This window comes from Oryctolagus cuniculus, chromosome 6 (genome assembly GCF_964237555.1).
Source record: "Oryctolagus cuniculus chromosome 6, mOryCun1.1, whole genome shotgun sequence".
Lineage (NCBI taxonomy): Eukaryota > Metazoa > Chordata > Mammalia > Lagomorpha > Leporidae > Oryctolagus > Oryctolagus cuniculus.
In genome coordinates, this window is record NC_091437.1 from 48,387,211 (window position 1) to 48,401,816 (window position 14,606).

Below are 14,606 nucleotides of genomic sequence, written 5' to 3' on the forward strand. Positions count from 1 at the left end.
GTGAAGATAATGAGCTACGTCTGAGAAGTCAAATAGCTTGAGCATTTCATAATATGGTGAATGTGATTTGAGTCATTAACCTATTATTCCGGTTTGGTTTTCAAAGAGAAAGATTTACTTTATTTGTGAACTTCAAAATGAAGAGACTGAAATGGGTTAGAAATCTTTCCTTACCACTCATTTGGCAACATGAGTATGTAAAACTTTTACAAACAGACCTTCAACAAAAATTTCTGGAGGTTATTTTTATAGGTTGGGTTTTTGTTTTTCTCCATGGGGAACAGGGATGAAATAAATTTTTACTACTTGTTTCCAAATATAAATATAGATTTTCTTCATTGTACTTTGTGGTCTTCCCCAGTGGTATGGTAGACTTCTTTTCTGAAGTTAGAACCAAGGCTTATGATTTGGTGCTCTCTACTTTCTCCTCCAGGAAAAGTACTAATGCTAGAGAGCTAGGACCAAAAATCTATTCAAAGGAACAGTGAGGCTTGTACATTATTGAAATAAAAGTCTATAGAGTTTTTTAGGAAAATTCTTCCTGCATCAAAAATTTATAATTGAGATTCTTCAACACACAGAAAATCTGTAGGTGAGGCAACTCTGAGAGGAGCTCTGGAGTCTCTGGGACTCTGAAATGCCATGCTGAAATGTTACACTGCTGGTGCCCCCATACGGCCTCCTTACGTCCAATAAGGATTTTCATCTTTGGCTGATTCAACTATGACTCAATCAAGTCTAGCAGTAGTCAGTTTTCCCTAGTCTTTAGATATCCTAAAACTGTAGAGTATGTATCATTCTGCAAAAAAAAAAAAAAAAAAAAAAAAAAAAAAAAAAAAAAAACACACAATATTTCAGAAGTCCTATACCCTAAGTTACAAGCCATAGTGCTATATTTAACATTGACAGACTTAGTTATTTTCTTAAGCCTATGAATAACATATCTTCGATGGGCTTCAATGCTTCTCCTTTTGCGGACAAGGTCTGTTTCAATGAAACCACTATATTCACTCTTCAGGTCTGTGATACCAGTCCCTAACTCTCATGGTGTACAGCTGGCTTCTCCTGGCATCCAAACACCCTGGAGTTGCAAGCAGATACCCTTTCCTGAAGCAGTCCCCTTAATACTTCTCATTTCATTGCCCTGCCAGTCACTTCGATTCCAGTGAAATCAGTGCACATAAAGACAACCAAGGATCCATCCAGCTGGTAGCAAAGGAGACCCATTGACTATTAGAACGTTTTTTAAAAGGTAGGCAGACCTGTTCTTCTTTAAGCAATTTAGTTAGACATCTAGCACAAGTTCAACAAAAAAGCCCTGGATTATTTTCCTAAGAATGCTAAATGCATATTGACTCCTTTTACTAGGTCTGAAGAATGTTGTTTCTCTAATTCTAATCTTGATGATTTGGAATTGAATAATTTGTTAATGCTAAAAAGATAATGATGACACCAGAACACCAGCAGCAGCAGAAGCAACAATGAGTAACACTAGAGTTAAAAGTTTAGGATTCTTTTCTATGCTTTGTCACTAATTGTACAATGTTAGGCACAACAGCTTCACCAAGCATAACTTAGTACACACACACACACACCCCCAGGAAGAGAAAAGGCATGTGATACTGTTTCCATATAGACAATTTCATTTCACTGATGCTGAGACATGGGAACAGGGTTGGAAGAATGAGGATGAGCAACCAAGCTAAAGAATAGCTATATCATGAACCTTTTCCCCAACCCCCCATTCCTGGTCTCTGTATTTTCTCTGTTTCTCATTTTCTGAAAAGAAAAGAACTTAAAAATGTCAAAATTTATTTTAACTACATTTATTTTTAATCTAGATAATTTTACCTTAAAGTGGAAATAATGGGAAATAAATTTCTTCAAAAAATTAACTGAAGTTCTCTTAAGAGGATACATTCTATCATATTCTTTTCCCATAAAAAGAAGACAGGAGAAAGAGAGTTTTTATCACCAGAGAATAGGCTCTCACACTCTGGCCAGGACGAGTGATATTCTTAATAAAATCTCTTTTGTTCTGCTTGATAAAATATACTCATTCAGTATCTCTATGAAAATGAATTAAATCAATTAGGAAATCCAAGGTAAAATTGATAAATTCATGTTTGATAGATTACATTTCAGTGCTGGATGGCTACTCAGTTATCCTGTGGTAAAACACAAGGAGTAGAAAAAGAGGATAAAATAATAAAACTCTGCCTGTCTAAATTCATTACAGGCTATCATTATCCTTTGCCATTTTCCCAATGACAGAACATACAGAGCAGGAGGTGGCTGAATTGCCTTCTGCTTCCTGCTGAATCTTTCTTTAAGACTATGAACATTTAACAGAAGTGACAAGTCTCTGATCTAATGTTACATACGGGAGTACACAGACATGTGAAGTCAAGGCCACCCCCTCCATACACCAAAAGACAAACTGCTATATTTAGATTGCCAGTTATTACTGAGGGAGCGCAAAAGGCACTCCTTGCATAAGAAGTATTCTACTACATTCAGCAGCAGCATCCCCTGAGCTGTTTGTTACGCCAATGAGACTATGAGTAAAAGTACCACAACACAAGATTGTAATTGTGCCACAAACACCTTTGCCTGTTTCTCATTAGAAGAATAAATAAATAAACATTATATAACAGTTCTGTATTTTATAACTACCACAACAAAACCATGAAGTACATCCCATATGAGATAACGAAATATACCCTAAATAGGTTCTATAATGGTTAAAGAATGAAGTTATGTGGTTACTGACAGGGAAAACATATTTGGAATACATTCCTTGTTAAAGAATAAGTGATCACAAAATAGTAGGTTTGTTATTAATTTTTTATAAAAACTGCATTTATACTTTTGTTTAAAAGAAAAGTAATCTGGGAGAGATGGATAAAGGGACAGGTAGTAGTTTTCTCTAGGTGGCAGGAATAGAGGGAAATTTTATTTTCATGACTGTATATTCTAAATTTTCAATAAAAAACTATTTTGTTTCTTATTTGGATGGGAGTTTTTATTTTATTGTTTTAAAAGACTTGGCATCACGAGGCTGGCACTGTGGCACAGTGTGTAAAGCTGCTACCTACAGTACCAGCATCCCATCTGGGTGCCAGTTGAAGACCTGGCTGCTCCACTTCGCATCCAGCTCTCTGCTATAGCCTGGGAAAGCATACATGAGTGGACTCAGAGCTCCTACTGTATACAATTAGAAGTGATAGACATGCTCTTGCAGAAAGAAGAACTCACAAAGAGGTTAGTAAGGCTAACCTTCTGTCACAGAACCCAACCACTGAGTTGTACACCCTCTGACATGAGGTAAGCCCACTTTTGGACATAGAAACTAAAGCATAATCGTGTATAAATGACTCTCCACCTCCCTGAGTAATAGCATTCCTTGGCTGCAGACCTTTGAGTTCTTGTGAGGTACTTCCTAGGGAATAGAATTAGAGATTCCTCTGAAACAAAACTGTTTTCTTCTTTTCCAAATTTTGCTATGAAAATTTTCAAACTTCTTCATCATTTCCTTTCAATTGGCCTTTTTTAGAGTGATGAACTCTTCCACCATCACTACAGTGATCCTGCTTATGCCCTAGGGATACACACAACAAAAACCATCCTTAGTTAACTGGGACTGGTTTGAACCTCAGGACCTAAAGAGGAAGCTTCTGTAGAAGATTCAGTCTGGTCATTCTGTAGGGTGCTCTTTTATCAATGAAAATAACATTTGTATCTATGAATCTAACAAGAGCTGCTTCCCTTTGGTCATTGTGATTTTCATTTATTTTTTCCCTGTGTTCTCTCAAGCGATCCCTACTGTTATTTATTTCAATGTTGCTAGTACAGAAGGAATAAGACAGAATGGTAGAGAGTGGTATCTCTGCATTCAGATGACGAAGATCTGCACAGCAGCTGTAACTTTGTACACGAGTTCCTTCATTTCTTCCTCTAAGTTTGAGAAAATAAAAGCACCAAAATAGGACCAAAGTTCATGCTAGTGAGACAGTGTATGCAAATTTCTGGCACAGTGACAAGTCCATGCTAAGTCCTTTAAAAAGTACCAGCTATCAATATTAACATTATTATGACTTCAAGTTGTTTCATACATCCACTATTGAATATAGACAAAAAAAATCCTACTAGACTGTCAGCAACAGAAAATGCTAGACCTGGGGACAGATATGTGGGAAGACAGAGCGAAGTGCCGAAAAACTCTGTTGATGATCATTTTAACTGAACTCCTTTTACTTAGCTATTACAAATGAACCTCCTAGAGTGGAACAGGGAACCATTGGGTTTGCATTAAATTTCCAGCTAGGAAACAAATTGTTCTATTTATCCATAAAAAACTGGAATGGGACATTTATACATTACCTAAAAAGTATTCCTATCAAGTTCACCTTCAGAATTAATAATAAAACTCAGAGACAATCACAATTCATGAGTTTTCACTGTATAAAAGTGTCAATGCTTTGCATGCCAAGGTGTGTTCAGGAACCCATGTATTTTGTCAGTAGCTCTTGTTTGGTGAGAGAATAAGGGCGTGATGATTTCCTATGGTCATGAGTTCAAGTAACAGTAATTTGTCCTGTTGGTCTTGATGACACAAAGTGGTTGTTATCCCTTTTTGTCTGATGATTTAAAGATACAAAAGGCTAATTTATCTTCTATATTCATGTCAGTCCCCCTTTGTTCCTCTCAGTTCCAAAATTCCAATTGCTGGTATTTCCATCCACTCAACTTTGCATAGACGTTTTCCTGAGTTCATTTTCAATCTTTCTTGAGTTGCTATTCATGGTAAAGGTGCTTTGTCATCACACAAAAGAGAAAATGACATGTTCTGTGCCCTAAAGGTGGGTATTCTAGGGAAACAGGAAGAGCCTAGGGTGATTTCTGCATGGCTGCTGTGAAGATGAAATGATTTGATGGGAAAAATGCATCTGGCACTGTCTGCTGCTTAGCAAGGACTTGCTATTTGTGAGTCTTCTTTCCTTCCCCTCTCTGTCCATTCACTGCTGAATAGATAACATTAGGTCTCTTTCTGCCTTTTTCCAGATTCTTACATCTTTGTGCTAAGCATAAATTACAGTATCTCTTCAATCTCTCTGTTTTCTACTGCTAACATGGTCACTCTCTTTCAAGGTCTTTGTGATATCATGTTTTATAGCTGATTCCAAGTACTAAGTTTAGCACAATATGTATGCTGAACACAGTTATTTCCTCCAGCACTTTTGAAGTTAACCAGTTTAGTTGAATTTTTCAGACTCTGTCCTTTAGCATACCGTCACCTCTGTGTCCTTTATTAAGGCATGCTTGTGAGCAGTGTTGGTGTCTAATTCATCTTCTTGCCTCCAGTGCCTAAGAATGACATGTTCCCTCTCTGTCTTCCCTGACCTTGCCCCACCCTTAGTGGCCAAATGCCTTTTTCTCTAAACCTATAATAGATAGAAAAGTTCAATGTAACAGTTCAATATTCTGCAGCAGTACGAATCACTGAATACAGAAAAAAAAAAAAAAAAAAAGAAAATCAACACAGATAAGAAAAATGTGGGAATTGAGGAATCCACATGAAGTTGGAGGGCTCTGATTTTGGAACAGGGTATACATTCCACCTTCAAAGATTACTTTCTTTGTGATCTTTGGTAAGTCGCATCAGCCTCTTTGTTCACTTAAAAGTAAAGATAATTTCAGTTACTAATGCACAAGGCTGTTGCTAGGACTAAACACAGTAGTCCTCTCTTATCAGAGGATAATAGATTCTAAGACCCCCAGTGGATGCCTGAAAATCCTATATGGTACCCCCATCCCATATATAATATGTTTTGTTTCTGTACATGCATGCCTATGATAAGATTTCATTTATGAGTTAAACGCATTAATAAGCTATCAGTAACAGCTAATAATAAAATAGAACAATTAACAATATACATTAATGAAAGTTATGTCAGTGTCCCTTCTCTGTCAAAATATCTTGTTGTACTGTACTCAGCCTTCTGACGATGATCATGTGAGCTGGTACAATGCTCATGTGATGAGATGAAGTGAGACAAATGACACAGGCATTGTGATGTAGAATAAGTCTACTTTGAATGGTCTGCTTTGGGTGAACTGGGTTTTGCAGCCAGGACAATGGTTGGGTGTTATCAGTAGATAGTGCTGAGGCTCAGCAATCCTTTTTAGGTGAAAGTGACTGCCAAAATCTTTTGGAAGAGTATTATAATCTGAGGTTGTTGTCTCTTTCTTCTCAAAAAAGGCATTACTGTAGAAGCTGTAATTCCTTGGTCCTGCAGGTGACTTGAATACTACGTTTCATCTGAGCATTTCAAATATTCCATAATTTTGTCCTTTAATATATGTACAATTCAAAATGCTTGGCAAATTTCTGTAAGTATACGTTATCGGGTCTGTTGCAGCTTTTCCCTCTTCCTCTTCTTCTGCACATGACTCCATAAATTCTTTTATTCCTTATTTTTAAAAATTCTCAGTGGTCTTGGATGTGCTCTTCCAGAAATTCTTCATCAAGCATATTGGAAAATCCTTCTCAGACTCCTTGCTCAACTTTGTTAGTGATGTTTCTAACTTCTCTGTCAATCTCCAGGAAGTATTGAACATCATTCACAACTTTCACTACACTCTTCTAGTAGACATTTTCAGCTTCTGGCTTTAATTCATGCATTGAAGTTTTGATCAATGTTACTGTGTTAACAGTAGTGAATGGTTTCCAGCTTGGCATTATGTTCATAAAAGTGTCTACAGCGATTGCTAATTGAATGTGATCAAACACCCAGCTAGTATATTTTCCTCATGAAGCTGAATAACCGCTGATAAAGGGGCTGACACATATGTTTGTATTTGGGGGTAAAAATACAACCTCAATGTTTTTATTTTACAACAAACAGAAACAAGATTGTCACATCAATTGTCTATTGCTAATAGGATATTCAATTCTTTTTTTTAAGATTTTTATTTATTTATTTTACAGGTAGAGTTACAGACAGTGAGAGAGAGAGAGACAGAGAGAAAGGTCCTCCTTCCATTGGTTCACTCCACAAATAGCTGTAACAGCCTGCACTGCACCAATCCAAAGCCAGGAGCCAGGTGCTTCTTCCTGGTCTCCCATGCAGGAGCAGGAGGCCAAGCACTTGGGCCATCCGCCACTGCCCTCCCGGGCCACAGCAGAGAGCTGGACTGGAGGAGGAGCAACCGGGACTAGAATCCGGCACCCATATGGGATGCCGGCACCACAGGCAGAGGATTAACCCAGTGCGCCACCACATTGGTCCCAAGGATATTCAATTCTAACCCTTCCTCCTCCAAGTATTTTTTTTTTTTTTCCTTCTGAGATGGAGCATTGGTGGAGAAGTCCATAAATAAGATGGTTGGCTTCCATGCTCTTCTCTTACTAGGGTGCCAAAACATGGGTAGATCATTTTCATTTTTCTTTTTTTCCTGAGAGTTCATGGCTTCTCTGTTCTGTGCAATATTACTAGTTTTATTATATGACCTGCAGCACTGCCACAGAATAACAGAGTTAATCTGTCATTCCATGTTTTCTGTCTTGGTACCTTTTTGCATTTTTATGAATGGGCATTCCATCAGAAATCTTGTTCCCTTAAAGCCTGGTTTCATCACAATTGAAGACTTCCATTAGGTGATGCCCTTTCTTTTTAACCAACTTCTTCAATGCTACTGAAAATGTGGCAACAGTTTTTTCATCAGCATATTAACCTCCCCAGTAATTTTTAAATATATTTTTTAGCCTAAATCTATTCCCGAGCTCATGTGGTCATCCCTTACATGCAGTAAATGGTGTGGTATCACTCATTCCAGGGAAACCCTTGCTGAAATCTTCACACAGGCTCAATACTTTCTGGTCCAACACACTGCCATCAATCAGAACATGTTTATGTTCATGTGTTCCACCAAAAAATACTGACTTTTCCCTCTTAACTAAGCACTTATCACACACTGTGGCTATAACTTTTGCATTTTGAAGTGCAACAGCAAAACAATCCTGAATTTCCTTTTCTCTTCTTTACAATTTCACAGATAAATTCTTAACCTAGATCTCAGCAAACAGTATATAATATTTTTAATTCCACATTAAGTTGAAACTTCCACTTTTTTACTTAAAGGAAACACTTTACAGCTTCACTTTGACATATTTGAATTGCCAGCATCTCTACTCTAGAACTTTGATGCTAACATTCAGTAAAATAAGCTTTACTTGGACACTGGTACTGTATTATCAGGACAGCTGACCTGAAAACCAAGATAATACTAAGTGACTAACTGGCAGATACTATATACAATGTTGCTGTGCTGTACAAAAGGATCATTCAAGTTCTGGGCATGAGTAGGAAGGGCAGTACAAAATTTCATCATGGTACTCAGAATAGTGCAAATTTTACAATTAATGGGTTCCTCATTTCTGGTATTTTCCATCTGATATGTTCATATCATGGTTAACAGGGGATAACTGAATTTGAATAAAGCAAAACTGCATATAAGGAGAATATTACTGAATAAAAATACCTAAAAATTACTTAGCACAATGTCTGATCCATAACACATATGCCCAACACATGTGTAATATTATAATTGCATCATTATAATAACTCACATATTTATATGAAATAGACTAGAAGCAACTAAATGTTAAAATTAGAATTTCTTCCCCTGTAATTTCTTTGTCATAACATAATAAAAAAGAAATTCATTGTTTTCAAGAGAAGATAGACACTTTTTTCCTTCATTTTCTTCAAGAAACCATCCACTATTTTAAATGTAAAATAAACGAACAGAAGACACTGTCTATTTCACCCTCAGCAGTGCTTCACAATCCTTTTTCTAACAGTGTGGTGCATTTAACAGCACAAACTCACTCCTAACAATCATGAGAAAACGACTTTATTTATTTGCTACACTGCTTGTTGGACAGTGAGAGGGCACAGAAACGTTCCTCTCATCAGAGAACTGTGGCCCAGTTCAGGCAGCTCAGGAGCAATTTCTAAATCAGAGCATCTGCCACGTCCTAACAATTATTTAGCATTCAGTTTTTTCCCATTTTAAAGAAACCCTGGGTCTCAACTATTTGGATATTGTTCATCTCCACTCCTTAAAGAAAGCAGCTTTAGGATCAATAGCTGAATAGGGATATAAGTTTTTAGTTTTTTAGTGAGGCTAAGTCCTTGTGTAAGCATGCTACCCTAAGCTCTCAGATGGACAGTGGATAGGAGGGTTAACTGTTTATCAGAAGAATTGCAGGAGGAGTAAGAAAAACAGCACAATATCCCCTTCCATTAAAGAGAAACAGCTCTTGTTCCCTTCTCCCAGGGAAAGTTATACTTTAAAATAGACATTACAGACCTGAGGCCATAAAGGACCGTGCCATCTGGATGCAGGCGGATCATGCGGTTCTTGACAGTCACTCCATGCACAAATGACTTCTTATCGTTCAGGAAGTAGGTGTCAGGAACCCAGAGCTGGTCTGCCACTCTGTTGTCCAGAGTCAGGTTTAAAGGTATTACATTATAGGACAGCCTCTTATCTCTCCAGGCTTGTTGAAAGTACATTGTCAAAGTATAATCCTGTGAATGTGAGAAGGAAAGTAGTTATTTTGTACCTAAACACACTTGCAGAATAGACAAGCACCTCAGTATTAATAAGCTCCCCTAAACCCACATGGGAAATCTAGGTTGAGTTCCTTCTGGTTTTGACCTGGCCCAGTGATAGATGGGAGCTCTCACTCCATCTGTCTATCTGACTGTCTCTTTCTGACTCTCTGCCTCTCAAATAAATAATAAGTAAACAAGATAAATATAAATGACCACACAATACCAATACATACTACTGACTTACAGACAAATATTATTTCCTTTATCTATTTATTAATAGTAATATTGTTACTAACTGTGTTACTAATATTGTTACAGGCAAATATTATTTTATCTATTTATTAATAGTACTATTGTTACTAAACACTTAACATGTGCCAAGCAACATGATAAGCAGTAGGAATACAGAAGTGAAGAGAATCTATCCATATGAACTTTGTTAATATCTTTCAGGGAGAATGATGTTCATAAATAGTTACTTATTGATGAATTTGTGTTTCCCAAAGTGTAGTATACAGGATTATTTGAGGTGGGATGTCAACATGATTCTCAAAATAATTTTGTATTTCTCTGTGTACTAAAAATTAACTATCATATCAAACCTAAGCTATATATAGTCATTCTTCTCTTCATGTTCTCAACCAATATTTATCATGTATCTAACATGACAGGCACTACTAAAGTGCTGAAATGAAAGTGGGAAACAAGGCAGATCGAATGCCTGCTCTCAAGGAATGTTTAAGCAAAGCATTGACAAAGGAATCAAATAATGTCAAATGATGCCACATCCTATGAACCAAGTAAAACAAGCTATGAAAAATTTTACTATAATGGTGAATGAAAACTTTTTCAAGTTGTCATTGTGCTGAGACCAAAGAAGCAGACTGCCATTAGCTCTCAGAACATTCCAGGTTAAGGGGAATTGGCAAAGGGCACTGCGGTAGCAATGAATTGGCATGAGTGAAGACCATGAAGGAGATCCATTCATTAGAGCCCAGGAATGCAAGGGAGCTGGTACTACAGCAAGCAAGAAAAGCAGTCTCGTCCTCAGTGGAAAGAAGGGGCCATCAATGAAGGATGTAATCTGCTCTGAAGGGAGGAGAAAACATCTACTTTGCATATGGCCGTGTCCAAATACCAATGGGGTCTATGGTCACAAAAGGCTTCTATATGGTTACAAAAGGCAGCCAATGGCAAAATCCTAGGGTGATCACTGATGTCATAAATAAGAGTGTTAACTGTTAAAGGAACAACAGAAGTCAACTGTGCACTTACTCCCCATGTAGGACCTCCATCCTTAATGAGTTTGTATTATGAGAATTAAGTGCAAATCTTGTTCTCAAACTCTATTATACATGTTTTGTGTGTGTGTGGGTGGGTGCAAACTGTTGAACTCAGTGCTTAACATGGAGTTGGTCCTCTGCATATAAAATCAAACTAAAAATGAACCATAATGAAGAAGGGGATGGGAGAGGGAGAAGGAGAGGGAGGTGGGATGGGAGGTGGAGTGGGAGGGTGGGTAAGGGGGAAACAACCACTATCCTCCTAAAATTGTACCTATGAAAAATACATTCATTAAATAAAAACTAAAAAAAAAAAGAAAAGTAGTTTCATGAAGTTTATAATGTAGTAGGGAAAGCAAATTGAAGACAGCCTGTTACAGAGTGGTCAACTTACTACCATAGTAGTTGCTTATAACACTAATCCATTTAATCAAAGTGAGTTTCCTAGGGGATATGACATTAAACTGAGAGTTCTGTGAGTTTCCTAACTATCTAAACCAAATTAATTCAGTCGGCACATCACAAGAATTTAAATCCCAGAGTTTTGGATCAGCAGGCTAAACTCTTGGCTAAACTCTTGTTTAAAAATTGTGAATGGCCTTGGAGTCTCAATTCTGCCATTTCTCAATTTGTTTCTAGAGTATAAATATATACCCATTATGTTTTCTTCAGTTCCTTAATCATAAGTAAAGTGTTTAATATATGTCTGATCTAATTATATTATTAGGAGAATTAAATGCACAACTCAAATGCATTTTGTAAACTACAAAATGTTCTGTATTGTGAATAAAGCATTTCTATAAATACTATATGATATATGATATATTCTCCCTTCTAGTGGGCTATGGATACAATGTGATTGCTCTCTTACCTTCATTTGAATGACTAAGTGAAGGACAAATATTCATTTGACAAAGATAGTTACAAATCCATTTTTAAATCAGCTCACAATGCCCTACATGAGGGCTTTGCAAAAGAAAACACGAATCACCTATTAATCACTTCTGCGATCTGAAAGGTTAGCACAGCACACAGGGTACAAATAGTGAATGAATAAATGACATACATAATGGAACATTAATTTATTCATTCACTATTTATACCCTAGGTACTGGGCTAACCTCTCAGATTGCAGAAGTGATTAATAGGAGATTCTAGTGTTCTAAGGTAAAGCCCTCATGTAGGGCACTGCTGATATAATTTAAAAATATAACTTCTAAGATGTTACATGCTCTAAACATTGAACAGCTTTCATAGGTGTCGCTCCCCGTCTTCGTGGAGGAACGACACAGGACCCTGCGCTGTTCTTTCGTCTGCTCGGCCCTCCCCGGGTTTGCTGCTGGTTCTTCCCGGGTTGGCTACCGACCCTTCCACCTCCGTGGAAGGGCGGTTCCCCCTGCCACATTCCCCACTTCCGCGGGGGAGCGGCACACCGCCGGCCGGCTCTCTCGGGGGCTGCACAGGTGTTCCTCTTAGATGTTCCTCTTAGATGTTCCTGGTGCATGCCGTCTCTCTCCTCCTTTATAGTCCTCCTCCGCCAATCCCAACTCGGCTGCCCACACGCCGAGTACGCTGCTCTCCTCCAATCAGGAGCAGGATCAGCTCCTGGAGGTCATCACTCAAGTTGGCAAGAGGCAGCTGCGTAGATGCTGTTTCCTCCTCTCCCAGCGCCATATTGTGGGAGAGCAGATGCATAGAATAAGTCTTAATTCCAGTAACTTAGTCTAGTCCGAGTTGCTCCCCACAATAGGTAAAGTAGAATCCTCTATAAATCAATATTTTTCCAGTTTTGCAAACATACAGAGTCAGTGTAGTTCTGTAAGTTCACAATCAACTTGCATTGCAATGAAAATACAATTAATGCTATTAATTATATTAACATTCTGGTTATAGTATGGGATATATAATATTTTAATTGAAATTCACTCTAGTGGATTATTTTAGTCAGTGTTTTGGACTATTCTGCAGCATTGTGCTTTGGCAAAGCATTAGTCATATGATTTTTTAAAAATTTATTTGAAACGCATTACAAGCAACCTATAAGCAGGGCATAAGAAATAAGACACTCCATAAATATTGTACTTGAGAAAATAAGTTTGGCAATTTTCAAATATTAGAGATGAAACAGGAAATTTGACAAGTATCCCTATTAGAAGGTGAGGCTACTTATACTTCTCTCACACTAAGCCCACTTGGGATTTAGGAGACAGGATGCTGTTTGAAAGATACTGGAGTTTATCAATTAGCTGAGATGTGTTTTGACACAGGAAATTATATTCTCTTTTAGGCTAAACAAATGGTAATACTGTATGATCCTGTGTTACGTGGTCACTCCTGTTATTTGGCAGCAAAGCAATATGGGCTAAGAATGCTCACAGACAGACCGTGGTGATTCTGCCAACTGTCACATCAAGTTTCATTTCACATATTTTTAAAATCCACATCCTCACTTTGTCAAAAAAGGAGAAGCTCTTGAATTTCAGTAAGTGTTATTGGACATAAAAGAAAGAACAGTCCTGGGTTGCATCATCTCCCCTAAATCCTTATCCACATGTGATAAATCCTTTGAGTTTTCATACTGAAAGTATATTATTCACAATGAACAACCCCACCTTTGGAAAGCTCAGAGTGTTTGTTTTTGTTTCTTTTTAATGGAAAACACCAATTAAGCTACTCCTGTATGTCCTGCCATCCATGTTATCACCACAAAGAACACAAAATAAAGATGGAGTAAGCCTACTACAGCCTATTTCTCCCATTAACTACAACTAAAAATTCTGGAAGAAATAAAAAAGCAACTACTTGACAATTATACAAATTAAGAAACAGTAAGCAGACAGTAATCAAAATGTGAAGAAAGAACACCATTTATTTTTTATTTTTCTTCTCCCTCTTTTATCTCATTCAAACAATGTATACAAAGAGCCAAAAATATAATACTCAAGTGAATGGAAAAATACAATGTTTCTGATTTGAATAGGGAAAATTTTAAAATGTCAAATATTCATAAAATGACTATTTATAAAACTCAATAAATAAAAATTCAACCTCAAGGATTTTTCAAAGATATTGGCAAGTTAATTCTAAATTTAAATGAAAATTTAAAATTTAAATTAAATGAATTGGAATAACCAAAACAATTTTTTAAAAAAGGAACAGAATTAGAGGCCACACCTTACTTGATTTCAAGGCTTACAATTAGGCTACATTAAATGTGGTTATATTGATAGAAATGTAGATCAATAAAACAGAAAGTCTGAAAATAAACCTGCACAACACTAGTTCAATTAATTTTTGAAAAGGTACAAAGGCAATATTTTCTAGAATGCATGAACTTTTATAAAAAAAAGATCTGTATCAACTAGATCATCCCTATGCAAATAGGCATCAGACAGATAAGAAATTTGACCTATATTTTCACATGTCATACAAAAATTAGCTCCAAATGTCTCATTGATCTAAATGTAAAATGACAAACTCAAAAACCTTCAAAAGGAAGCAGGATGAATTTCTCTTTAACCTTAGGTTAGGCAAGTGTCTTTTTGTTCCTTTTTTAAAATTTATATAAGGTGAATGAATTTCATGCATTTCATATATACAGATTAACAGCATAGTGATACTTCACACTCTACCCTCCCTCCCTCCCATGGACTCACCTTTCCTCCTACTTCCTTTCTTTTTAATATTTACAATGAAA

The 14,606-nt window shown here is 36.9% G+C and overlaps 1 protein-coding gene across 4 annotated transcripts in view; it reads right to left on the reverse strand.

Annotated features, from left to right (window-relative positions):
- Positions 1 to 14,606, reverse strand: part of GABRB2 (gamma-aminobutyric acid type A receptor subunit beta2) — a 304,185-nt gene that overhangs the window by 176,803 nt on the left and 112,776 nt on the right. For all 4 annotated transcript variants that reach the window (XM_051843578.2, XM_070076396.1, XM_051843577.2 and 1 more), the window contains exon 5: positions 9,379 to 9,599. In XM_051843578.2, coding sequence (XP_051699538.1) covers positions 9,379 to 9,599 — 221 coding nt within the window. The remainder of the gene's footprint in view (positions 1 to 9,378; positions 9,600 to 14,606) is intronic.